This window comes from Ochotona princeps, chromosome 13, assembly GCF_030435755.1.
Source record: "Ochotona princeps isolate mOchPri1 chromosome 13, mOchPri1.hap1, whole genome shotgun sequence".
In the NCBI taxonomy this organism is placed as follows: Eukaryota; Metazoa; Chordata; class Mammalia; order Lagomorpha; family Ochotonidae; genus Ochotona; species Ochotona princeps.
Genome location: NC_080844.1, coordinates 14,222,497 through 14,248,800, shown reverse-complemented (window position 1 = coordinate 14,248,800; position 26,304 = coordinate 14,222,497). Strand labels below are relative to the sequence as shown.

At 42.8% G+C, this 26,304-nt stretch overlaps 1 protein-coding gene, 1 long non-coding RNA gene and 1 pseudogene across 2 annotated transcripts in view; 1 reads left to right on the top strand and 2 right to left on the bottom strand.

Moving 5' to 3' along the window:
* Positions 1–3,407: 3,407 nt before the first annotated feature.
* On the bottom strand, positions 3,408–7,130 carry LOC131481790 (uncharacterized). The gene is made up of 3 exons (XR_009246566.1): positions 7,001–7,130; positions 5,949–6,119; positions 3,408–3,476 (listed from the first exon to the last, which is right to left on the bottom strand). It is a non-coding gene; the product is annotated as an uncharacterized LOC131481790 (long non-coding RNA).
* Positions 7,131–7,261: 131 nt separating this feature from the next.
* Positions 7,262–26,304, top strand: part of TNKS2 (tankyrase 2) — a 55,787-nt gene continuing 36,744 nt past the window's right edge. Inside the window, exons 1-4 of the mRNA XM_012926440.2 lie at positions 7,262–7,900; positions 20,544–20,768; positions 24,497–24,592; positions 25,989–26,025. Coding sequence (XP_012781894.1) covers positions 7,702–7,900; positions 20,544–20,768; positions 24,497–24,592; positions 25,989–26,025 — 557 coding nt within the window. The 5' untranslated portion in view covers positions 7,262–7,701. The remainder of the gene's footprint in view (positions 7,901–20,543; positions 20,769–24,496; positions 24,593–25,988; positions 26,026–26,304) is intronic.
* LOC118759510 (U2 spliceosomal RNA) lies at positions 26,038–26,188 on the bottom strand (annotated as a pseudogene).

Sequence of the window (26,304 nt, the reverse complement as noted above, 5' to 3'; positions counted from 1 at the left end):
TCACAGCTGCAGGCCCTGGGGACTTTAGCTCATTCTCACACCATCCAAGTCAGTATTATTTCTCCCTCATTAAAGGAGAAAACCAATACCAATTCCTTTAAAAGGGATGTATTCATTCAATAGGCTGCTTTATCAACTTTAAATCATTTGTATGCTGTATTTAACCAGAGCAATAAAAGCATTATCATGTGAAAAAAAATTCACCTGGCTCTATTTCCTAATGGTTGAGGGCTTCTAGCTGACTGGGGCTTTATTATTATTTTTTTATTTATTTATTTTTATTGGAAAGGCAATTTACAGAGAAAAAGAGAGACAAAGATTTTCCATCTATTGGTTCACTCCTCAAATGGACACATTGGCCAGAGCTGAACTAATTCAAAGCCAGGAGTTAGGAGCTTCTTCCGGGTCTCCCACGCAAGTAGAGTCCCAAGGCCTTGGGTCATCCTCTGCTGCTTTCCCAGGCCATAAGCAGGAATATGTGCAAGTCTGATGTGGCACTACTGCCAGGTTTTTTTTTTTTAACTTTTCTAGAGAAAGATTTACTTACAGTTTTGTCATAAAAGCTTGTGGTGAAGTTCCATACACCCAATTGCTGAGTGTAACATTATTGCTACCTTTTGAAGCGGTGCTAGGAAAATAGGTTGTCATTATGAAAAAATAAATACATAAAATAAACTGAATCTCTAATCATATATCCTGAAATAAAGTCCAGAAGGATTAAAAACAGAAATGCAAGGACCAGCATTGTGGTATATCAGAGTAAGATGCCAAGTGTCACAACATCATCCTAAATGGGAGCCAGTTCCAGTCCCAGCTGTTCCACTTTTGATCCAGCTCCATGCTGATGCTCTTGGGAAAGCAGGTACTTGAGCCTCTGTCACCCATATGGGAGACCCAAATAAAGCACCTGGCTCCTGGCTTCCCTGTTGCAGCCATTAGGGGAGTACTCTACAAGATGGAAGACCTCACTTTGTCTCTAACTCTCTCTCTTTGTCACTCTGCCTTTCAAATAACTAAATAAATCCTTGCAACAAAACCTAAAATGTGAAAGGCAAAAATTTAAGCTTTCAGCAGAAAATAAAGAAAATGCTTTTACAATATTGGGGTAAAGGGTAACTAAGCAATGATCATATGCAGAAACACATGCTCTAGATTAAAAATACACACACACACACATATATATATAAGCTCAACTATACTAAAATTAAGATATATTTGCATTGTGATAAACCATAGCACAAACTGGGAGATGAAATTTTCAACAAACAGAACTGACAAAGGATTAGTTTTCACCACATAAAAGAGTGCCTACACAATGACAAAAGTAAAAAACACAACAGAAAAATGAGCAAAAGACAGATATATCCTTTACTGAAAATACTAACTATACACATAACATATAAAGTATAACGGTATGATTTGAAAGATTGTGCCCCCCTCCAAAATTCAGGTTGAAACATAGTAGTATTGAGAGATGTGGCCCTTGGGAAGTGATTAAATCATGTCTTGTAGAAAGGCATGAGATTGGGCCCGGCGGCGTGGCCTAGCAGCTAAAGTCCTCATCTTGAACGCACCAGGATCCCTTATGGGTGCAGGTTCTAATCCTGGCGACCCCACTTCCCATCCAGCTCCCTGCTTGTGGCCTTGGAAAGCAGTCTACAAGGAAAGATTCTACAAGGTTATCATCAGTAGACATCAAATTTGTCAGCACTTTGATCTTAGACTCTAGAATGGTGAGAAACAGATTCCTGTTGTTTACAGATCACCCAGTCTCAAGCATTTGGCCATAGAAACACAAAAAGAACCAAGAGAGATACTCAACTTTGCTTGTTTCTTTTTTTAATCATCTTCACACTTTAAGTATATAGTTGCATTAAGTGCTTTTTGAAATACAAATTTCAGAGCCAAACTTTCTGTAACCATTAAACCACAACTCTCTGATTTCCCTTCTCCCCACTTCCTAAGAAATACTATTCTACTTTCCACTTGTATGAGTTTAACTACTTTGGACACCTCATATTATGACCTGAATTGTGTTTTATCTACCCCACAAATTCTTATATTTAGAACCTAACCCCCAGTCAATACATTTGGAGATAGAGCCCTTAAAAAGACAGTACACCCCCAGCTATAGGCCTCTGTGTTAACTATGACAGTATGCCAGGATAATTCCCTATTCTATTTTTTTTAAAGATCTAGGGAGAAAAAGGAAGAGTGCTCACTCTATCACCACAGGTACACAGCAGCCAGAGCCACCCTACCACCAGCACCAGCACCAGCACATGGTGCCAGGGCAGGAGGGTGTACATTGCTAGCCTCTCAGGGGACTGAGGACAGGTAGGAGTGGGGGCTACTGAGGACTTTTTCAACTCATATAAAATGATTTCTGGGGGCTTCTGTGAACCAGGCCACTGCGTGCACAGGTAACAGAGGTAGTCATGATGCAAGGGGGAGTGAGGGGATCCAGAAGGCAACCCTGGGTCACCACAAAGCACCCACCTACACACAGAATAATCGGGGCAGTGGCAAAACAAGCCAGGCTGGGCTGCAGCACCTAAGAAACCTTGAGGAACCCGTTAGGCTGTAGAACCCACAAGTGCACACAAAAGCTGGGGCTGGGGGTGAGACTAACCAGGCAGCTGCATCCACTGGTATATGGGCTGGCTAGTGTAGGTAGCAGACTGAGCTCAACCCTGTATCAGCTGGCATCCATGAGGGCAAGGTCTGAAGCTCCCCTGCCCCAACCAGGTGAAGTTTCTTGGTGGTCTCTCCAATTATACCGCTGTACTTGACCCCCAATCTCAGGGAAAGTCACACAAACATGTGGTCCAACCCCAGAGCACATGTTGCAAGACTGGGCTACTTCAGTTGTTGACCCTTGCGTAAGAATGAGAACATATCCAGATGAGCACAAAAGTCAAGAAGACTTGGAGTACCTCATCTGAAGGTGAAAAGGACAGGTTGAACAGTACTCCAAGCCAGGTTCTACAACAAACACCTAAGTCTGTGCACACACAGAGACAGACAAGGGCAGCCAACAGGCCTTACAACTTCTCACCTCTGGTGTAAGGAAGCCAACAACTTCTCAGATCAAGACCACTCAAGTAACACTCTCAGAACATTCTTCCCCATGTTTGGGGCCTCAAAGGTGACATCAAACCATCTCAGACCCTGGGTATTGATGCAGTGTGACAGTAAGGAGCAACATCCTTTCTCCACTTCCCCCAATACCGGCAGTCACAGGAGAGAAAACTGAAACATTTATTTTACCCACCTTCCCCTCCCAACCCAACCAACCCTCTCCATTCTAGTTAGATTTGGAGGCTAATATAAGTCTGAAATTCCTTACCTCTCTAATAAATGTTAAAATAAGATAAAATTAAAAATTACATATAATTTAATATCTTACCTAAGGTCTACACAGATCATGACTCAGTCTTTGATTGGAGTTTGTTTGGATAATTACATAACGGTACCTAGAAGTGAGATAGCAGTAAAACAGGAAATAAGAGTTAGTGAAACCATCTCAGAGTTCTAAAGATAAATATTGCCCAGTTTTTGCTAAAAATGAATAAGGCTAATAGATTTTTTTTGAAAAAACTAGTTTGAGTGCTGACGACATGCTACACACAGCAGGTTAAGCTGTGCCAGCAATACCAGCATCCATGCTGGTGCCAGCTGGAGTTCTGGCTGCTTTAGTTCCATTTCAGTTCTCTTCAGACGTGCCTTGACAAGGCAGCAGAAGATAGCACAGGAGCTTAGGCCTCTGCCACTCAAGTGGGAAACACAAATGAAATTCTAGGCTCGTGTTTTTAGCCTTGCTCAGTCTAGGCCATTGTAGCCCTTTGAGAAGTGAACCAGCAAATGAAAGCTCTCTTGCTCTCTCTCCATAATGCTACCTTTCAAATAAATAAATCTCAGAGTTATAGCAAAGCAAATTAAGTTACTGCTTGCAATGCCAGCATCCCATATGAATGGCAGATGAAGCCCCAACTGCTCCACTTTTGACCAGCTCACTGCTAACTTGCTTGGAAAATCAGCAGATGCTGTCTCAAGCGCTTGGGCCCCGGCCACCAGCCTGGGAGACCTGGATTGAGTTTCAGGCTCCTGGCTTTGGTCTAGCACAACTCCACTCGTGTCCATTTGGAGAGTAAACCAGTAGATGGAAGATCTCTCCCTCTCTCCAACACTGTCTTTCAAGTAAATAAATCCTTAAAAAGCAAATGAATAGGAGCTGGCTCTGGCATAGCAAGATAAACCTTCTGTAATATCAACATCCATGCTAGTGCCAGTTGGAATCTCACCTGCTCCAGTTCCAATTTAGCTCACTTCAAAAGTGCCTTGAGAAGATAATGAAAGGTGTAAACAGATTCAGCATCCTATATGGGCACCAGTTTGAGTCACAGCAGTTCCACTTCTGATCCAGCTCCTGGCTAATGGCCTGGGAAAGCAGAAGAGGATATCCTAAGACCTTGGGCCCTGAAGTCACATGGGAGATGCTAAAGAAGCTCCTGGCCTTTAGCTTTCGATGCACTCAGCTCCAGCCACTGCAGTTACATGGGGAGTGAAACAGTAGATGGAAAAACTCTTAAGACTTTCAAGTAAAATAGTTTTTTTTAAAGTAAGTAAACAGGGACTAGAGTGCTGACATCACAGATTAAGCCACTGCTTGTAACACTAGCATTACCTTTTGGGCATCAGTTCAAATCCCAGCTGTGCCATATTCCATCCAGTTGCCTGCTAATACACCTGGGCAAAAGAGTGGTGCTGGTTTACACCTGGCCAGGCCCATCCCACCCAATGTAATCATTTGGGGAGGTGAACCAGCAGATGGAAAATATGTCTTAGCCTTGCTGTCTGTAACTACTTTCAAATAAATAAAACCTTTTTTTTTTTAAGTTCAAATAAATAAATAAGTCATATATGTAAACCCTACTACACTCAATTGTCCTCACAAAGAAATTTGGGCACATAAAAGAAACCATGCATGGGCACTACAGAGAGAAGGTAGCCTTCTACAATGCAACAGAGAGGGGCCTCAGAAAAAAAACTAACCTGCCAGCACCTTAACTTTAGACTTCTGGCATCCAAAATCTGTTGTTTAAGTCACCCATTTTTGGTATCTAAAACCTTTTTTTTTTTTTTCTTTCTTTTTTTTTTTTAGTGAGAAGCAGACAGACAGGGCTCCCACCCACTGGTTCACTCCTCAATTAAATGCCTGCCAAAGCCTGGGTTGGGCCCGGCCACAATTGGGAGTCTGGAATCCAATTCATGTCTCCCACACTGGAGGCAAAGATCCAACTACTTGAGTCATTATACTGCACTAGCAAGAAGCTGCAATCAGAGGCCAGTCAGAAATTGAACTCTCAGTTAATCCAGTATGGGTTGAGGATGTCTTACTGTTAGGACTCTAATTTTATGGATTTTGTTCAGGCAGCCTTTCGGGCGGGAGATCACAAAAGACCTATTTTGTGACTAGTGTATTTTGCTTCTCAACACTGGCCTATGTCAGAGCACGTGAAAGGACTCCCTGCATCTCAAGGCTGAACAATATTCCATTGCATAGATAGGCTACGTTCTGCCTATTTCCTTTATCTGGTCATGACGCTGGGGTCATCTGCATTTCTTGGCTGCTATAACTAATGCTGTTTTGAACATGGTTATGCAAGTAGTTCTTGAGATTCTGCTTTCAATTGAAAAAAAAACTGCATCTGATAATATCAAAAATTGGTGAGGGCAGGTTTTTAAAAAGAAACACTCCTACACACCGCTAGTGGGTGTGTACATTATTAACAATCTTTTCTGCAAAACAACTTAACATTTGTAACATGAACATAATTCTTCCCCATAACTCAGCATCACAATTAGCATTTTTTAAACAATGGAGAGATACATATTTACTTTACTATTCTGAGAAACATTATTTTCTTACAAGTGAATGTACTTACTGGGTGAAAAACACCAGTTGTACTTCCTATGCTGAGGGTAGCTGTCATAAAGATTGAAAGCTTGCCTTGCAACAGGAGGATGTATATTCATTCCTCATAATACTACAAAGCGGAAATAACGCAAATGTCCAGTTGAATTGTAAAGTCATGGCACTTTCACATCAGAAAATTCTGTAAAGCAATGAAAAGGAACCCATGAAACTTAAGTAGACTTCAGTAGAAAAAAAAATTCTTGCAAAATTTTCATAAAGCTCAAGAGTGTAAAATTCAGCAATATCTTAGAGATACACACATAAGAAGAAAATACATAATAGATATAAATTAGTAAGCAAAGAATAACAGAAAATCAGGAATAATTTGACAAGTAGGTGAAACAAGGAAGAAAACGCATGGTAGCATTCTAGTTCTTAGGTGTATTGATATGCACCACAATCTAAATTTACACTACATATATATGTACAAAAAATTGTAACTATACATCCTCTTTCGGCACAGTAATGAGTCAACACTCACAAAAACTGGATCTCTTGAAAAACTGGTTGACACAAGCGGAAATCGCCTGTAAGCATGCCAACAGCGACATGTACAGCTTTTGGTAAACTCTATGTACACCTCTCAGCCTCTTGAAGGAAGCAGCTAGATACATGACCCCTGGCAACCACACTACCTCAAGCACGAAAATGCACTGTGTGCTTTTCCCGAGCTTGTCAGTTAAACGAAGGGAAAAAATATCACACTCAGAAAATGTGCCGGAGCTGCGAGGGCTCAGCGTTCAGAAACTCCGGCCACACGGTGCCTCCCGCCTCGCTAGTACTGGTGGGAGGATTAACTGTTCAGAACCACTCCTCTTCGTTATCACCTCGTCATTAGAATCCGTTTTCTTTACTTTCCTTTAAATTATCTTGAGGCAGCGCGAGTAAACTAAGTAGAAAGCAACTGGTTCATTTCCCAGAAGTGGCTTGAAAGGAACAACCGAAAGAGTACTCATGAGAGAAGAGACACGTTGAAGAAAACGGAAAAGAAATCCCCAAGATTTAAAGGGACTGTGGAACCTGAAAATACGGACATTTTCACCGTAAGACTTCTAGAAGAATGTGCAAAGCTCGAGAAAAACTTTCACGGGCTTCTTTTTTTTTTTTTTTTTTTTTTCCCAGTGTCGTATAACAGTTTGGAAAATCCGTGCCTTTTAAACTACACAAGAAGCAGGGTCGCTCTGCGTCAGCAACAGCCCTGACAAAGATGGCGGTGGGACGAAGCCCCTTCTCCCGCTGCCAGAGGCGCTCGCCTCACATTTCCCACAAACCCCTCCGCGCAGCCCGGCTCGCCGAGACCTACCCGGCCGCTGCCCAACCACTGCGCCTGCGCGGGGAGACGTCACGCGTGCTCCCGGGGCTTGACGGCGCTGGCAGGAGGGGCCTCGCCTGCTTCCGCCGCCGCCGCCGCGTCCGCCGCGTCCGCCGCGTCGCTTCGGGGCTCGGACGGCGGGTTCGCGCTGCCCCTGCCGCCGCCGCCGCCGCCGCCGGGACGCAGCTCGGGGGCGCGGAGCCGGGCGAGGGGCGCGCGGCGGCGCGGCCATGGGACTGCGCCGGCTCGGGTGACAGCAGGGAGCGGAGCGGCCCGGGCCCTGATCGCGACTCCTCCAGGGGCCCTCGCCCTCCTGCTCGCGGGGCCGGGGCTCCTGCTGCCGCGGCTGGCGCTGCTGCTGCAGCTGCTGCTGCTGCTGCTGCTGCTGGCGGCGGCGGCGAGGATCACCATGTCGGGCCGTCGCTGCGCCGGCGGGGGCGCGGCCTGTGCCAGCTCGGCGGCCGAGGTGGTGGAGCCCGGCGCCCGCGAGCTGTTCGAGGCGTGCCGCAACGGGGACGTAGAGCGAGTCAAGAGGCTGGTGACGCCCGAGAAAGTGAACAGCCGCGACACGGCGGGCAGGAAGTCCACCCCGCTCCATTTCGCCGCAGGTAACCGGAGCGGCCGCCGCCTCGCTGCGCCCTACGCCTTACCTGCGCAGCCGGCCTCGCAGGCCCCAAACCAGACAGCGCTCCTGCGGTCCCGACCTGATCCCCAACCCCGCTCCCGGGAATCGATCCTGCAGCGCTTGCTCTCCTTGAGGGGGGTGGGCTGAACAGACCGAAGGGTGGGGCGAGCGAGCTCCAAGGGCTTTTTGTTTTTTTTAATTTATTTTGGTTGGGGGAGTGTTGGGCTTTGTTTCACGGCATCAACAATACCTGCACCAACTTCCGGTCTCTCTGCCCGAAAAGGCTCCTGCAATACGCAAGGAAGAACTGGGCTTGCAGTGTGCACAGGACTTGTGATTGGAAAAAGCAGTTATCGTCCCTAGAATCTGTTGTTCTTGGAAGTTGCACAGGAGTCTCTTATCAGTGCTTTGGGTTAAGGTCTTAAAGGCCTTTGTAAAATGAAGGACTGTAATGTGGAAAGAGTGGTAATTGGTTTACCGGAGTAGCCAATCATTAGCAAGTTTTGGACTGGCTGCAACCAGGATTACGCAAATTTATGAGAACTGACTTAGGTTCTGGGCGGTAATCTCTTGCCTCCCCCACTCCTAACCCCTACCCGAAGGTGACATGGAAGGCAGAATGAGAAAAAAGATGCTGTAGGTATTGAAGTTTGGATTTAAAATTTTTATTTGAACTGACATTATCTCATTCTGAGATGTAGATCAGTCCCTTTCAATGCTGACTAGGTTCAGTGAATGATGTAAACAAGTTTGTTTCGGTTGAAATATACAAAAGAAACAAATTCATTCGTTTTCATAAATGATTGATTTTTGTCTTGGCACTTTGAAGATGGTATGTGGTTATCTGTAAAATAAGGCCTGGGTATTTGAAAGTGGAGTGAGTTTTCATACCTCAGTTTGCCTGTTTGGTTTTGGAAAAGCGTAGGGGTGTGTTTTCATTACCGTGCTTGCGCTGTGACACAGGTGAGCAGCATGGGAGTATCTGCCAGTTGGAGCAAGCTGGGCCCTAGCCTGTTCCCAGGTGAAATGTGAAGGCCACGGCCGGGTGTGCTCTCTGGGTCAGTCGCACCTTCGTGGGTGTAACTTGCTGTTGGGTAGTCTTCTACAAAGAAGCTCTGGGAGAGTGTAGGTGGAGAGAGCGAGAGGCAGTGGGCAGTGGAGGATGAGACTAGCCAAACGAGAGCTCACCTGGAGTTAGCCATTTTGTGTGAGCGTGTGACCATCCTTGCTGCCTGCCTTCAGCTGATTTGGATCATCTTGCTTGACCATGTAGTCAACATTTAACCCAACTGAGTTGGCAAACTGTCCAAAGCAACTAATGCGTAATCCAAAGGGTAGTGTTACCGAGGTTATGTTCCCTTGATCTGTGGGATAAAAATAACCAAACAAGACCTTAGTTGCTGCCTTTCAAGAATTCGGTGTATTAATGAGTTCATATCTGGAAATAGTAGTATTTAAAGGTGTATAGCTATAGTGTTAGCTTCTCACTGACCTTGTTCTCTGCCACCATCCCACCTTCACTTCTGGCCCAAGTTTTCAAAGCATTTTTTTCTACATAGATTTCCTATTATTTGTTGTGAGTGAAGTGGAAAATAAATATTTTAGGGGTCACCCCCAGTTTACCCAAATTGTCACATACAGATTATCAGATTTGAATTTAAGGTATAAAAAGATTAAAAGGGGATTTGGGGGAGGGAAAGGGGGAAATCCCAGAGCCTATGGAAGTGTATTATAAGATAATTTTTTAAGGGGGAGTTTAATGAGAGCTCAAGACATCCTGCATTTAAATTCTGGCATGTAAGAAACTTGAAAAATTGACTTTGCAAATCAATCTAAATTTAAATTGTTAATTAGATTAATGAGAGGAAGCTTTTTTTTTAAATTTAAGTAATTGCATCAGACTTCACTTTTTTTTCTGTTACTATGGAAGAGTACATTTTTATGATAGATGGACACTGTGCAACTGCCTGACCAAGGAGTTTATTCTATGAGACAGTAAGCTTTAGCCAGTTTGGGGGAGGTGATTTTCAGAGAAGGGCAAATTTGTCTTTGTTTCAATTGCCAAGCAACAGTAGCAGTAGAAGATGTGCATAGTAAAAAAAGATGAAGAACCAGGTAAGGGGAAAATAAGTTTGTTCTTTCACCTGAGGGAAAAAAAAAAGTCAGTTGCCAAACGCCAAGGGAGTTAGGTTCAGTTACTGAAAAGAGACGCTGATGGTTGTTTCCTTTCCTTCAGCCACTGCCCCTCGCTATGCACTGACACACAGGATGGGCATGGTTTGTGTTGAGACATCACAGAACTTGTAAGGCAAATTGGTGGTAGGATACATGTAGCTCTAATTTTACTAAAAACTACAGTCTCTGAAATTTCTGACCCTGGAAGAGAGCAGATTTCACTAAAGAAGGCTCTGCCTCCCTGAACTGATTTTTTGAAAAACCAAGATGACAAATTTTGGGAGAAAATCACCTTCGTGTACCCATCATCGTGAAAAAATGGTATTCCTTAGAAGCTTAGAACTGGGGGAGTGAAGGTGGTAGCCTAAGAACTCTGTAGCTTGGTTGGCAGTCTTACTGATTCCTGGGAGTGTTCAGGGAATTGTCCTTAAATAGAAGAAAATTAAAGTCACTTAACTGGGTTCAGGAAATTGAGGAGCATACTTGGGAAGAGCTGATACATGTGTATTATGGAGGATGACAAATGGAAGACTACACTGCCAAGTCCTAGCCAGAAATGAACACTTGTTTTGTTTTTGCACGGTATATTATTATGTATTTGTAGTAAAGTACTCAGCCATGTACTTTGGACCAGTTACACTGAACTCGTATCATTCAAGTCTCTGAATTGTGTTTAATAAGGAATTTGTGTTGCTGTTATTGAGAAGAGTAAAGTTTGAATTAGAGCATGTGCAATCTGCCATACAAGGAACAAAGTGACAAACTGGAGTTACATGTTTTAGAGATGAAAGACGGTATTACTGTCTTCAAGTCATATAGCAGAATGAGTGGATAGTGATTTGTGTGGCTTTAGTCCTAGAAACTAAGTCCATTGGGTGAAAAGATATAAGAAGTTAGACAACGTGTAACAGTTTCTTGAGCAGTGAAACTGGAAGTTCCTGAGCAGTGGTAGGATTGGCATGTTTGAAGCGAGGCTGTAGGTAGGATTTCTATGGAGAGTGGGTTCTTGGTCATCAGTTCATAATCTGAGTGGAATAAAAAAGTGAGATGATTCCACTAATCGGAGGTCTTGGTAAATCAGCTACCCAGGACATGGTAGCTTTCGCGATTGCTCTTCATATATTTTCTCAAAATGATGCTGTTGCAGACTTCCAGTAACTTTTCCTTGTAGTAAAGATTTTGTATTTGGAAGGCAGGATTACAGAAAATGGGAAAGAAAGAGATCTTGCATCCTCTTGGTCACTGCTCAGATAAGAGCCACTGCTGAGTCTTGGCCAGGCCAGGAGCCTAGACCTCTTGTGCGGTGGCAGAGGCCCAAGCAGTTAGGCTATCATCCGCAGCCGTCCAGCCACGTCAGGAAGGGGCTGGACCAGAAGTGGAGCAGCCAGTGCTTGAAGCAGCACTCTGACATGCGCTGCTGGTGTCAAAGGCTACAGCTACCCACTATGCCACAACATCAGCCCCTTCTAATAATCTCAGAAGCATTTCCTTCCTTGGTTGTAGACCAGCATGCATAGAATTCTGCCTAGAACTACAGTGATTTTTCAAGATTAATTTTGTTTGTTTTTTGCTGTGGAAAATGATTAAATCCTACATAAACAGAAAAGCCTAATAATAAGTGAAAATCAAATTATTCCAGAATTCAATACTTTTTTTTGTTCATCAGATCTGTTACATCAGAATCTTAAGCTACGCCTTTTCCCTCAGCTTTTGTTGGACTCAGACAGTTGACTTCACTAACAACTGATTTGAAGTAAACCTTCCCTCGGGCCCAGCGTGGTAGCCTAGCAGCTAAAGTCTTTCCCTCACGTGCATCAAGATCCCATATGGGCCCCGGTTCTAATCCCCGCAGCCCACTTCCCATCCAGCTCCTTGCTTGTGGCCTGGGAAAGCAGCCGAGGATGGCCCAAAGCCTGCACCCACATGGGAAAAGCTCCTGGCTCCTGGCTCCTGGCTTCGGGTTGGCTCAGCTCTGGCCGTTGTGTGCGCCTGGGGAGTGAATCAATGGATGGAAGATCCTCTCTGCCTCTCCTCCTCTCTGTATGTCTGACTTTGCAATAAAAATGAATAAGTCATTTTTTTAAAATGAGGTACACTTTCCCTCATCTATATTGTCACAGTTTCATTACCTCATAGGCCATGACAACCTTCTAAGTTTCTGTTAATCCAAACAGCTGAAATATCTGTCCCAGTTTGAGATAGGTGGGGCCCTCTCCCTTACATGTCTCATTCTAAAGCAATATACATGTAGGAGTAGCATCTGGGTCTCAGTAAATCGAAATCAGTGGTAAATAAGAGGCTTATAATGAAATTGCTGTGGAAAAGTTATCAGTAGCCTGGCTGGAAGCCAACACGGTAGTATAGCAGACTAACCCTCCACCTGCCAGTACGTACATCCCACATGGGCTCCAGTTCTTGTCCCAGCTGCTCCAATTCCCAGTCCAGCTCTCTAATGGCCTGGAAAAGCTGTGGAGAATGACTCGAGTCCTTGGGCCATCCTGCACAAGAGATCTGGAAGAAACTCCTAACTCCCAGGTTTGGATCAGCCCAGCTCTGGCAGGTGCAGACATTTGGAGAATCAGCCACCAGATAGAAGATCTCTGTCTTCCTCCGTCTCTGTAACTCTGACTTTCCAAGTAAAATAAATAAATCTTAAAAATAATAACAGTAATAACCTGTCTGAGCTTGAAGGCCACTTGGTTATACCTATCCATCTCCCAAGCCTTGAAAGCTCACTCTCTGTTTTTGGCATTTGTGGACATGTTTTGTTTTCGGTTTTCTTCTTTCTAACAAAGGTACCATTAGACCGGCAGAACATCATCATCTTGTATCGGTCCAATTGTATTTATCAAAAGCCTATCCTGCCTCTGGGCTATAAAAGAAGAAGGGGTTGAAACTTCCTAAAAGTTAGTTTCTCTGTAGTGAACTTTTTTGAGGCCATTCAAATTAAAGTATGTTTCTGTGTAGCAGAAAAATGAGCTAGCTGTGGTCCTAGTAAAGCAGTTGGGACTCAGACATGCTCTGGTGATGTCAGCATCGCAGTGAGTGACTTTGGCTTGCTGTTCCACAAAAATAATAGGCAAGCATTAAAGAAATGTTTTAAGGCCCTACTGTGTGCCAGATACTGGCCTTTTCCCTGAGTAAACTGAAATGGGTAAGATACAGTATCTGCCATTAATTGGCACACAGCTAATTGATCAGCAAGTATTCTACGAATAAGCATGCTTTGCTTTACTGTTGTTGTCTATGACAGATCCATACTAGTGTGTGATTTAACCAGGATTTCCATGCAGGATAAAGTGTCTTGAGCATCTCTGACTGCTACTTTTGTTTTCTGATTTATTGTAAAGTGATCCTTATTGTAAGAATACACCTTTTCATGCTCTACCTTGCCAGTGAAAGCATGATGAGCTTATACCCTACAGAGGTGTTTTTTGCTTCTAGAAATGGGTACTTAATAGAAGTGCTTTGTACTGCTTTGGAGACCTTCAGAATGGGGATTTCATCAGGGTTGCTTTCCAGAGTTTGGGAAGTATCTTAGACCTAAAGGGTTCAACAGATCCTAACAATGAAAGATGATTTGTTAAAATAGCTACTCTCCTTCAGTAATTTTCTGTGAAGCCAAAATGGCTGCAGACATCGTCACAGACTCTATTTGCTGTTTCAGCATAGCCAGTTACCCTTGCTCACATGCTGTAGCTCTTGCACTGCTGTGGCTTTGAAAACATGCTCATTTCTACTATCTAGCTCATTTTGATCTTCAGCCAGGTCAACAACAGTCCTTTGGATCAGTTATCTTTCCAAATGACCCTTTGTCTTACAACACTAGATGTTCTTGAGCTGTTTCTGTGGCCAACTAACTCTCCTTTCGAGGGAGTTAATTTGTGAATCACCATGTTGATTGCTTCACATGAGCATATTTACCACTGAAGAAATCCTTCTACAAGCGCTCAAGCAGCTTTACAAATAGAGAGGTAGCTTTGTTCATTTTTCTTTCCCTATTTTTTTAAACTTTTTCCATTTTTTTTATTATATTTTTGACAATCTTTACATAGTTAGGGTAAAAAGGTTCAAGGGCTACAGGAAAGTGGGCAAGACCACCACTTCCACACCATTTCCCTCGTGTATCTGAGGCAAAGGGGGATCGTAAGGGAGAAGCCCCACCCAGTCTCCCACCTACCCCAGGTCCCTGATGTGGGGCATGCTCCGAGGGTGCTGCTCAAGTGGTTTTGACAGTTCAGCCATGAATTGCCCCAGTCACACCACTCCAAGCACAATGAGGTCGCTGAGGAATCCACGGATTGACATAGTCCACCTTAGAGTCTCCATTTGCCCAATTTTTCACTGCTTTTTCTTTTTTATTGCTTTTTCTTATCCAGTTTAAGAAGCCTTTCTTTTTTTTTTTTTTTTTAAGATTTATTCATTTTTTTTTATTACAGCCAGATATACAGAGAGGAGGAGAGACAGAGAGGAAGATCTTCCGTCCGGTGATTCACTCCCCAAGTGAGCCGCAACGGGCCGGTGCACGCCGATCTGAAGCCGGGAACCTGGAACCTCTTCCGGGTCTCCCACGCGGGTGCAGGGTCCCAATGCATTGGGCCGTCCTCAACTGCTTTCCCAGGCCACAAGCAGGGAGCTGGATGGGAAGTGGAGCTGCCGGGATTAGAACCGGCGCCCATATGGGATCCCGGGGCTTTCAAGGCGAGGACTTTAGCCACTAGGCCACGCCGCCGGGCCCAAGAAGCCTTTCTAAAAGCATTTCCTTGGGGTGGGAATTGTGGCGAAGCAGTGAGGCTGCGCTTGGCATGTCAGAATGCCTGAGATCATGTCCCACCTCGGATTCCAATCCAGCTTCCTGTTAACATGCACTTTGAATGGAAGTGATGGATGCTGTGCCCAAGGGAAAAACATTCCCAATCAAAGGGCAGCACCAACCAAATTCCTGGCATATTTAATGAACTGAAAAGGACTAGCATTGTAAAGTAGTGGATTAAGCCTGCACCCGCAACACTGGTACGCATAAGGGTGTGAGTTTGAGTCCCAGCTACTAGGCTTCCTATTCGGCTCCTTGCTAATATGTCTTGGAAAAGCAAAAATGGCCCAGCTCCTAGGGTGCCTGATCCCATATGGAAGACTCAGCGCTCCTGATTTCACCTGGCCCATCCCCTGCTCTGGCAGCCTTTTAGAGGGTTAACCAGCAGATGGAAAAGGCTTTAGCTGTAACACTGCCTTTCAAGCAGATAAATCTTTAAAAAAAATAAAATTAGAGAAGGTGAGAGCACGTCACGTGTTTAAAAATTTTGTAAGAGTGTCATCAGGAGGCCAGTGAATTATTTTTTAGTACGAGTGTGATTTGGTGGTGATTCTTAAAAGATAACTCAGGGCATATGTGGAGATGAGAGGCCCACTTAAGAGACTTGCAATGGATCAGTTTGGAGGTGATGGTGGTATAGGGCAGTATCCACAAAAATAAGAAATTGGTTGTGTGTTTTGCGTTTGCAATGGCTTTAAAGAATCCATAAAGAGATATGTCAAGTAAACATTTTGTAGTTTAGTTGAGAGGTCGAGACTGAAGACTTAAATTTAAGGGTTGTGTGTCAGTGGGGTATTCAGAGCTTAAGAGTAGATTAGCTGGATAGCATCATCTAAAAACAGAGCAGAGAACTAAGTCTTAACAAATCTCCGCCAAAAAAAAGAACCCCAGTAGAGATGTATGTCCAAAACTTGAACACCTCACCTTCCATCACAGATTTGGTTCATTTGTGATCTTCATCTCAGTTGATGAGAACTTTACTCCTCTAGTACTCAGACCAAAAACCTTGGGATTGTTTGTGATTCCTCCTTCAGTATTATGTACTTTTACTCGTACCCTTTCACCCTCACCCACATCCAATTCATAACTAAGCTGTGCTGGCTGTACCTTTAGAGTATCCGGAATCTGCCTCTTATCGTTCTCCTTTTTTTCTAATTAGATTGTGTTCCCTGCCATTGGTTCGCTTCAGAAATGCCAGCAGCACCCCAGCCTGGGCTAGCCCAAAGCTTGGAGGCAGAAACTCATTGCAGGGTGCTCATGTGGGTGGCAGAAACTCAATTGCTCAAGTTTTCACCACTGCTTCGCAGGTTTTGAATTACCTGGATTGGGGAGCCAGAGCTGTGTCTGGAAAACCAGGTACTCCAATGTCAGGCTTTGAGTATCTTAGCCGTATGCCCAAAACCTGTGCCGTTTATCTTTTGTTGTTATTACTCATTTATTTGAAAGGAAGGGAGAGAGGTCTTTCATACTCTCTGGTTGACTCCCCAAACAAACTGGCTGCAGCAGCTAGAGCTGGACCAGTCTGGAACCAGGAACTTTTTGGGGGTCTCCCACCAGAGATCAGGGACCTGAACACTTGGGCCATCCTCAATTTCTTTCTCAGTTTATATGGAGCTGGATCAGAAGTGAAGCAGCCAGTACTTAAACCACCCCCCAATAGGATACCAGCGCTGCAGGTGATGACTTTAGCTACTATATAGGACCACAGCACTGGCCCTGTCATCATTTTGTTTGTTTTGGTTTTTGGTGTGGTGGTGGGGGGTTTTGTTTTGTTTTGTTTTGAGTCCTCCAGGATATGGTTCAGGTCACCCTAATCACTTAGCTACTCCTACGCATAACCCCCCTTCGATCTAGTTGTAACGTGGAAACCGGAGGACTCTTGTCAGATCCAAGCCCTATGCTGATACTTAGTACAGTTCAGAACCCTGTAGTAACATTACTTTCCATAAATTAAAGAGTCAAACTTTACAGTGGCCCTTGAGCTTCTGGACCTGGCCGCCCTCTTTCTTCAAGCCTCATTTGCAACAGTTCTGCCCTACCCTGTTCTAGCCACTCAGACCTCACTACCAGTCGACGAAGCTGACTCCCTCATCTGAGTTGGGCTGTTACTCAAATGTCACCATCTAAGAGAGAGTTACAGAGAGAAATGCCTTCCGTCTTCTGGTTTACTCCCCAGATGGTTACAATGCCCAGAGCTGGACCTGTCTGAAGCCAGGAGCTTCTTTGAGGTTTCCCACTTGAGTACAGGGACCCAAGAACTTGGGTCATCCTGGCTGTTATCTCAGGCACATTAGCAGGGAATTGATCAGAAATGAAATGGTCAGGACTTGAACTGATGCCCATGCAGGATACCCACTATGCCATGGCACAGTGTTTTATACACTGCTTGAGATATCCCCAACCTGTACCAGACTGCCTGAGTTTCAATCCTGTTTCCTCTCCGCATTGCCACTTTCCCACCCTGAAATACTGGGATTTAGTCTGATTGTTCATTACTGCTTTGGGCACTTGGTCGATATTTCCTGATCACTTGTTGAATAATGAGACAGGAAAACCAAGAGTGTTGTCAGGGAAACTTTTAGAGCAAGTATTTCCAGAAGGAGGAGTAGTCATTGAGTGTTGCTGAGAGGTCAGTCAAGTAAATATAGACATGTTTCCTTTGAAGTTGGGAATGTGGATAGTCTAAGTAACATGGTTGAAGTCAGTGGAAAGCAGCAGAAGCCAGATTGAATCTGGGAGGCATGTAAATGGGAGATAACCCTACAGCTTTGCTTCCCAAACGGGCAGAGAAATGGGAATGAGACTTTAGAGACTTTAGACTTTTTCATGTAATGGATGATTCTAGAATGTGTTGGCATATTGTTAGCGATGATGTAGCAGAAAGGGAGAGATATTGAAGAGAGGACAAAGACTCTGAGGTCAGCGCAGAAAGGATACTTGGAACAAACCAACAAGAAAACTAACACTCCGGTTGGCTCTATTCCTTTTGCACACTGCTCCAGATACCGTCTGTATGCCCATGACTCCAAAGTGTGTCTCCAGCTCGGACCAGGTTCTTGAATTCAGTCTCAGAACCTATTACATATTTGTCCCAAAGGCGCCCTTAAGCTAACCATTTCCAAAAGAAACCTTAAACCTCAAAACCTCCTGTTTTATTTCATGTGATAGATCTTCTAGTTGTCCTCAGCCTTTCTCTTCTGGCACCAGATTGGTCACTGGATTCTGTCATTTTTTTTTGTCACTTGTTTTTTCTTTTTTTTTTTTTCTCTGTCACTGTTTACTAGTCCCTGGCAACATTGTGTGCAGTATTATAAGGTTGGAAATAGCCTCATTAACCATGAGAGTGAAATTAGCTGAATTTTGACAGTTTCAGTCAAGCTAATGCTAGTAAGAGTAAATTTCTGGAATTTTACTATATATTATTTGTCTTCCTTTCTATTTAAAATAAAATGCCAAAAAGAAAGTGATTTTTTTCAAAGAAAATATGAGGAGGAGGCTTTCGCTGCTTGCTTTGCCCACATCCTATGTCAGAGTGCCAGGGTTTGGATCTGGCTCTAATTTGACTCTAGCTGGGAGGCAGCAGGAGATGGAGTCCAAGCAGATAGATCTCTGCCACCCACCTGGAAACCCAGATGCCAAGCCGTCTCTGCTGTTGCAGACACCGGAGGGGGAATGAATTAGTAGATGGGAAAGCACTCCTGTACTGTTTTTTCAGTCTGTCCCTTTTAATAAATAGATAAATTTTAAAATATAAAACCTAGTGTTTGCCTGTAAATACAGTTGTGTAAAACAACTTCAGAAGCGCCTGAAAGAAAACTGATGTTCAGAAAGAGGAAAACTGGGAGGCAAGGAGTAGGGAAAAGGTGGAGGCCTCCAGTAGGTACACCTTTCCTACCAGCCTTGTGGGTGTCACCTCGCCTCACCACCAACCAGCCTTGACTTTGGTCCTCCTCATCTGTCGCATGGCCTGTGGTGGCAGCCATCTGAAGTCAAGCTCTCATTCATCTCCTGTCTGCCCACATTTGATCCAGTTATCCAGAGAGTTACCAGAGTGATCTTTCAAAACAAACAACCATGATGGAGTCATTCTAACAAATCTAAGAAATGAAGGAATATTTTCCTTGGGGTGTTTGTGAGAGGGAAAAGGATTAACCAGAATACTTTTAATTTTGTTCAGTGAATTTGCAACTCTTGCGTGCCAACTCTTCACCAGGCCTTGAGTATTTAGCAGGAAAAAGTTCTATATATGGGAACTTTAGATAGATAAGATTTTGTTGAAATGTGCTGGTCTGTGGTGCAAAGTCCAGGCACCGTATTAGTGTGGCATGCGTGGAAGATTCTGCCTGAACTAGCACTTCGGTATTCGGCTTCATGGCTTCCCTGAAGGATTTGTTCTTTAATGTCTTGGTACCCAGGTACATTTGTTTCTTCTGCTTGGATTGTAAAGTTCTTCCCTTGCTCATCTCTCTAAGGATGCCATATTTTTCTGTATGCTTTCAGCTTAGATGGCATCACAGGAATCTTTTCAGAGATCATCCATTCTATTCTCTACTTTCCCCCAGGTTGAGTGTTCCCTTTTTTGAGCTCTTAGTACCTTATTTTGTTTTGTGATTATCATTCGTTCTTGTTTGCCCACATCTCAGACTGTGAGCTCTTGGAAATGTCAGAGAATTAAAATTTACAAAGACATTCATTGTTTTAAATACAGAGCCTGGCAATATTGCAGCAAAACAAAACACCACTTAATCTCTTCAACCATCTTTAATTCCTCCAGCAGTTGCAACCAGGCCAGCCCCAGAACCTTGAATGTTCATTCACTGGTCATCTTAGGAGGACTGCATTCAGGCTTGGTGATTTTAAGAATATTCTGGAAAAATTTGGAAGGGCAAAGAATTTCTTTCCCTTTTCCCAGTACACACATATACCTCTCCACCTACTAAAATTTGAGTCTGGAATTCTCATAATTTCACAAATCACTAAATAAAAAGGTTTTAAATTCTGATATATGGAATTAAGTCATTAATACTACAGCAGTATTTGTTAACAGTCTGTTCTCTTACTTGGTTTGGGGCCAGTTGAGCAGAACTGCAGAGCATAAGCATCTGAAGGAAGCTTCCTGCCTGGAAAGAAGTTCTGTGAATGGCCAAGCAGGAACTCCTTTGAGGATCCCTGACTTGAAGTTTGTGTCGAGGAGATGTCTGTGTTGCTCTCTCGCACACCCACTTTTTAGCAGAACCATTCCGTGAGGTAGATGCAAGGAAAGCATTCCAGCAAGAATTAGTCTTGCCCCTGCTTCATAAGCTGATCAGTTTTGTGTTTAATTATATACGTTAAATATGAGGAACTCTGTTTATTATCAGGAATGCTGATGTTGAGTGGGAAACATTTTAACTTTGAGTGTTCAGTCACTTAATTCATAGTCTTTTTCTGGAGCTGGTAGTAGTACCTCCTAAAACACTGCGAAGTACACTACTTAGTGCAGAGACTGTTAACTTTTATCATTTAGTTGATATAGTTCAGATCATTCATTGGATTATTGAGTCTACTGTTTTCCATCTTACAATGTATTACCATAGCTTATACATACTGATGTGGTTTCTTTGGTGAATTTAAATTTGGACAATTTATTTTCTTCTAGGCTTTGGGCGGAAAGATGTAGTTGAATATTTGCTTCAGAACGGTGCAAATGTCCAAGCACGTGATGATGGAGGCCTTATTCCTCTTCATAATGCATGTTCCTTTGGTCATGCTGAAGTAGTCAATCTCCTTTTGCAACATGGTGCAGATCCAAATGCACGAGATAATTGGAATTATACTCCTCTTCATGAAGCCGCAATTAAAGGAAAGATTGATGTTTGCATTGGTGAGACCATTTTTTTTAATTATCCTGAAATTTTAACTGTATTAATCTGTTTTTCATTGCTTTAACAAAATATGTGAGGCAGGCTAACTATGAAGAAAATTTGTTTATTTAACTCACATTTCTGGAAAGCAAAGGTATAACACCAGCATCAGTGTGTTTCTGGTGAGATCATCATAGCAGCTGACAGGAGCACACGTGAGGGAGAGGTCACATGCCCCAACAGGAGCTCAGCTTGGAATCCCATAGGCCTCCTGAGACCATCTTCTCAGTGACCTCAGGACCTCCTCCCAGCTGCCTTCCAGGTCTGCATTAACAGGAAGACTGGAATTAGGAATGTGAGCCAGGGAGCAGACCCAGGTTCTCCTATGTGGGATGATAGCATCCTAACCACTAGGCCACGCACCCACTTCAGCTCCATCCGTAAAGATCCACTACTTTCTAGTATAGCCACCCTATGGATCAGATTTCCAGCAGATGAACTTTAGGACAAAGTTCTGTAGCAATAATTAGTCTGTCTCTAAATTGATAATCTGGGCCCTGCCCTGATAATACAGTCCTCACCTTGCATGCACTGGGATCCCATATGAGTACCAGTTCATGTCCCTGCGGCCCTGCTTCCCATCCAGCTCCCTGCTTGTGGCCTGGGAAAGCAGTAGAGGACAGCCCAAAGCGTTGGGACCCTGCACCCACTTGGGAGACCTGGAAGAAGCTCCTTCAGGTCAGCTCAGCTCTGGCCGTTGCAGTTACTTGGGGAATTAATTAACAAATAGATGATCTTCCTGTCTCTCTTCCTTTCTGTGTATATCTGACTTTGCAATAAAAATAATCTCTAAGAAAACCAAATTGGTGATCTGAGGATATTGGAAAAGTTTGTGAGAAAGTGGAATTTTAAAAATAACTTTGCAAATTTTTTTTTAAATCCATACATTATTTTTTTCTAGTAACAGTTGCATGAGCTTTTTGAATGCCTTTTGTACTACTAAATTTCCACAGGCTGAACTGAAAAACACTCCATGATTTAATCTAATCACTGTTTGGGGAGGAGTATCTTTGTAACATTGAGTTTGAATGTCTTTGGAAAATAGAGGACAAAGTTCTTGTTCTCTGGAAACTTGCATTCTCTTGGGAGATAAGATACACAAAGAACCGGATATAGACATAGTGGAATTAAGCACAGCTTGATACAGATTAATGAGTGCAGTGACTTGACTGGGGTCGAAGTCAGGGCTTGAGTTCCTGGGCTCTTACTGGGAGGTAATAGAAGCTTCAAATGGTAGGTAGATAAGCAGAGAGCTCTTGGACCCTGCACAGTGGCCTAATGGCTGAAATCCTCACCGTGCACATGCCAGGATCCCTTATGGGTGCCAGTTCTAATCCCGGCGGCTCCACATCCCATCCAGCTCCCTGCTTGTGACCTGGGAGAAGATCTTCCCCCCTCTCTCCTCTCTGTACTTCTGACTTTCCAATAAAATTAAGTAAATCTTGTTTTTTTTTTTTTTTTTAGAAAGAGTTCTTTATAAAGAGCTTTACAGTTGGGGTTAAGGAGCTTGATGTTAATGTGTAGGCAACTGTGGAATAGTAAAGATTTTTGAGAAGGGGATGGGTGTGTGGTGTGATGATAGGAAGAGTAATCTAGTCAGGGACCAGGCCGGATGGACGGCAAAAGGAAGACCAGTTAAGAGGCTGTAACATGAGTGGGAATTGCAGCAGGCATAGGACCTAGGGTCGTTAAAAATGGAAATAGAAAAAAAGAGACATTTCAAGAAAAAAGTATCAGATCACTCATTCAGAACACTTGAACTTGTTTGAGAAAGTTTGAAAGATTTTTGTGAAAAGGCTGTTTTGAGAGGTTTCGTTAACTTGCTGTTTACTTCTCAGATCCTAGCAAACTCAAGGATTTTGGATTTATTGACACTTTATTCCATTATGTCCTTAGGCACAATGGGAAAATCCAGGATTTCAAGGACTTTATAAAAGACATAAAATATCTGCATAATTTTTAATCGATAATAACTTAAATGTAAATTGAGTATTTTGGATATATTGGATCGAAATATGCTAAGATTAAAGTGCTCAGGTTTTGTTTGTAGCTGTTAGAAAATTCTGAATTACATGTGTGGGTCATGTTTCATTTTTGTTGACTACAATGATTGATAGTAGACCTAAATGGAAAGATGAAAAATAATCATATCAAACACAGGCAATTTTCTTCCTCTCTTCCTGTATTTGTCTGCAATCAGATCCTTATGAATGGATAAACTGTGCTGGCATATTCTCACAGTACAATGCAGAGCACAACACAACATCTCTTTTTGTGTGTGTTAGGTTACAGTGTCCCAGCTTTGGTTTGGCACTTAACTCTACAGAGTGTGTTTGGATTTTAGCTGAACATCTAATGTAATCAACAACAACAAAAAAAACTACTCACCTGGCAATCCTAGCCCGGTATTCCTCCATTAAGATTTTTTTTTAGGGCCCGGTGGCGTGGCCTAGAAGCTAAAGTCCTCGCCTTGAAAGCCCCGGGGTCCCTATGGGCACTGGTTCTAATCCCGGCAGCTCCACTTCCCATCCAGCTCCCTGCTTGTGGCCTGGGAAAGCAGTTGAGGACGGCCCAATGCATTGGGACCCTGCACCCGCGTGGGAGACCCGGAAGAGGTTCCAGGTTCCCGGCTTCGGATCGGCGCATCGGCCCATTGCGGCTCACTTGGGGAGTGAATCATCGGACGGAGGATCTTCCTCTCTGTCTCTCCTCCTCTGTGTATATCTGGCTGTAATAAAAATGAATAAATCTTTAAAAAAAAAAAAGATTTTTTTTAAAGATTTATTTATCTTTATTGCAAAGTCAAATATACAGAAAGGAGGAGAGAGAGAAAGATCTTCTGTCCAGTGATTCACTCCCCAAGTGACTGCAAGGGCCAGTGCTGTGCCAATCTGAAGCCAGAAGCCAGGAGCTCTTCCAGGTCTCCCACACGGGTGCAGGGTCCTAAGGCTTTGGGCCGTCCTCGACTGCTTTCCCAGTGTACAAGCAGGGAGCTGGATGGGAAGCGAGGCCTCCAGGATTGGAATTGGCGCCCACATGGAATCCCAGCACATTCAAGGCGAGGACCTGAGCTGCTAGGCCACCACACTGGGCCTCATTAAGATTTTTTAAAATTGTCCTGGTAATTGCCTTGATTTTGGCGTACACCTGCCTACTCCACTAAGACTGGTTTGCCTTGTTGCTAAAGTGCCATATATCAAGTCACTAATAGCCCAAGTCTATTGATTTGTTTTCTCAGCTTGTTTGAAGGTTAAGGACTTGATGACTAATGGCCTTAATAGAATTTATTGAAAGCATAAAGAAGCTATCCAGTTTTTAATTTTAAAAATGTACCTGTGTCATTTCAGAAAAAACTACACGTCTCCATTTTTGGGCTTTTATGTCTTTAGGCATTTTATTTCTGCTGTGATAGAGCATTCTTATTTGAGCCTGGTCACTTGTCACCAGCTGTGTGAATACCAAAGGAAATCTAACCCTGAACTGAGGGTAAACTTAATTAACGTATCTCTAAGAGTTAAGTAATGGGATCTTTCATGTTTAAAGTATTGTAACATTTACCCATACTAGCAAGATAGAAAATATCTAAAAAAGAAACTAAGACTTAAAAACCAGAATTCTTGAGAAAAATATTTACTAAAATCAGATTGTTAGGATTACCATTGTGAAAGGTAATGTTGCTGTTTTGCAGTACTCTTACAGCATGGAGCTGAGCCAACGATTCGAAATACCGATGGAAGAACAGCACTGGATTTAGCAGACCCATCTGCCAAAGCAGTGCTGACTGGTAAGTCTATTACCTTTGATTATCCCAAGAAGAATATGCAGAACAATTCTGTGTAGTCAGTCTGCGTGTTAATGGCTACTGACCTCAACTAGATTTAAGAAGTCAGTTTAGCTGTTCTCTTCTGTGCAGGTCATTCTTAACAAAGAGAAACTTTTGTTTTCAAATTGGTATTAAATTCTTCAGCAGAGGACTCTTTTTTTGCTATTATGTATTCAGAATATTTTTAGGTATCCCTGAATTTTTCAGGTAACTGATATTCACCCCATTCTATATTTTCACTCTCCATTTGTCTCTTTAAAAAAAAAAATTGATCGTTTTGACAGAATTATTTCAGAAACTACCAGCTAGTCTCATTTCAAAATAGAATTCATTGTGCATTATTTTGGAACCTCAAAGAGTGCTAATTATTGTGCTCAGTTTTAACATACTGATGTCTTTGGAATCTGTTGAGGTAGATGATGCTACAGTTAGACTGGCAAGCTTTTGCGAGTTCTGTCTATTTGCCATGTATTCTCCTTTGGCAATGTATGCTTTCTGTTGAAGTGCCTCTGCCATCCTGTTTACCAGATTTTTTTTTTCCTTGTATGGTGACCATTAGAGTCTTGTTCTAAAGGTAGGGGCTTGAGGGATCTGTTGGGAACTTTGTAACTTGGACTTTGTGATGTCTGTTGTGACATAACTGAGAACACTTAGGTTAGTCCCTGCAGAGATTTCCAGAAGTATGAGCTGTTTTTGTGATTATCGATTCCTTGTGCATTTCCTTCTTCTCTTCTGTATTATTAGTTTCTTTTAATCTTCCCAAATGTTCTTGGGCACAGAATGCCTTGGCCTTCAGCACCCAGTTGTGGGCGACAGTTTAGAGAGTTTTCTCAGCAAATTATTGCATTAATTTAAATTTTACTATAGATTATAGTTAATCTTAAAGCAGTAGTAAATGAAAAGTGTCAATACTGCAAAATCTTGTGCATTCAAAAAGATGTTAGTAAGTATGTCCAATTAGTGACATAGGTTCTTTCTGTAATGGTGGCATATTGTGTTTTGTTTAGGTTTGATTTTAAATGAAGTTGTAGATGCACCTTTTTGTCATTTAGGGGGAAAAAAAATCTCACGAGTAGTCTACCACCCAAAGCAAACTTTGTTTATAACATGTTGGTAGATTTCCTTCTGGGCTTTTCCTTTTCCGGATGCTTTTGTGTAGTTGTCATACTTCATTATGTAATGTTGAATCATTGTTTTTTTCCACTTTGATAGCATAGGTGCTTTGTGTTGCAACATAACTTGTAAAACTGCATAATATACTCTTTATTCACAAGTTGCTGTTTATTGGGAACTTAATTTTCAAATTTATCTAAGTACAGTTCAGTAGAAATCTTAATCTCTTTTTCTTAATTCACAGGTGAATATAAGAAAGATGAACTATTGGAAAGTGCAAGGTATGTATTATAAGCATGTACCATGAATACTTCACAGTATTTTTACAGTAAACTTTCTAAAATAATAATTTTTTTGAAATGGCCGCAGTACATATTCCTACAGAGAATGATGAAAGATAACAGATTTCTACACTTGATCTTAGCCAAAAGGCCAAGAAGTGATAGATAACAGATTTCTAATACATATTTATTTTTTTTAATCATTAATTACATTGTATTATGTGACACAGTTTCATAGGTACTGGGATTCTCCCCACCCCTCCCCAAACCCTCCCACCA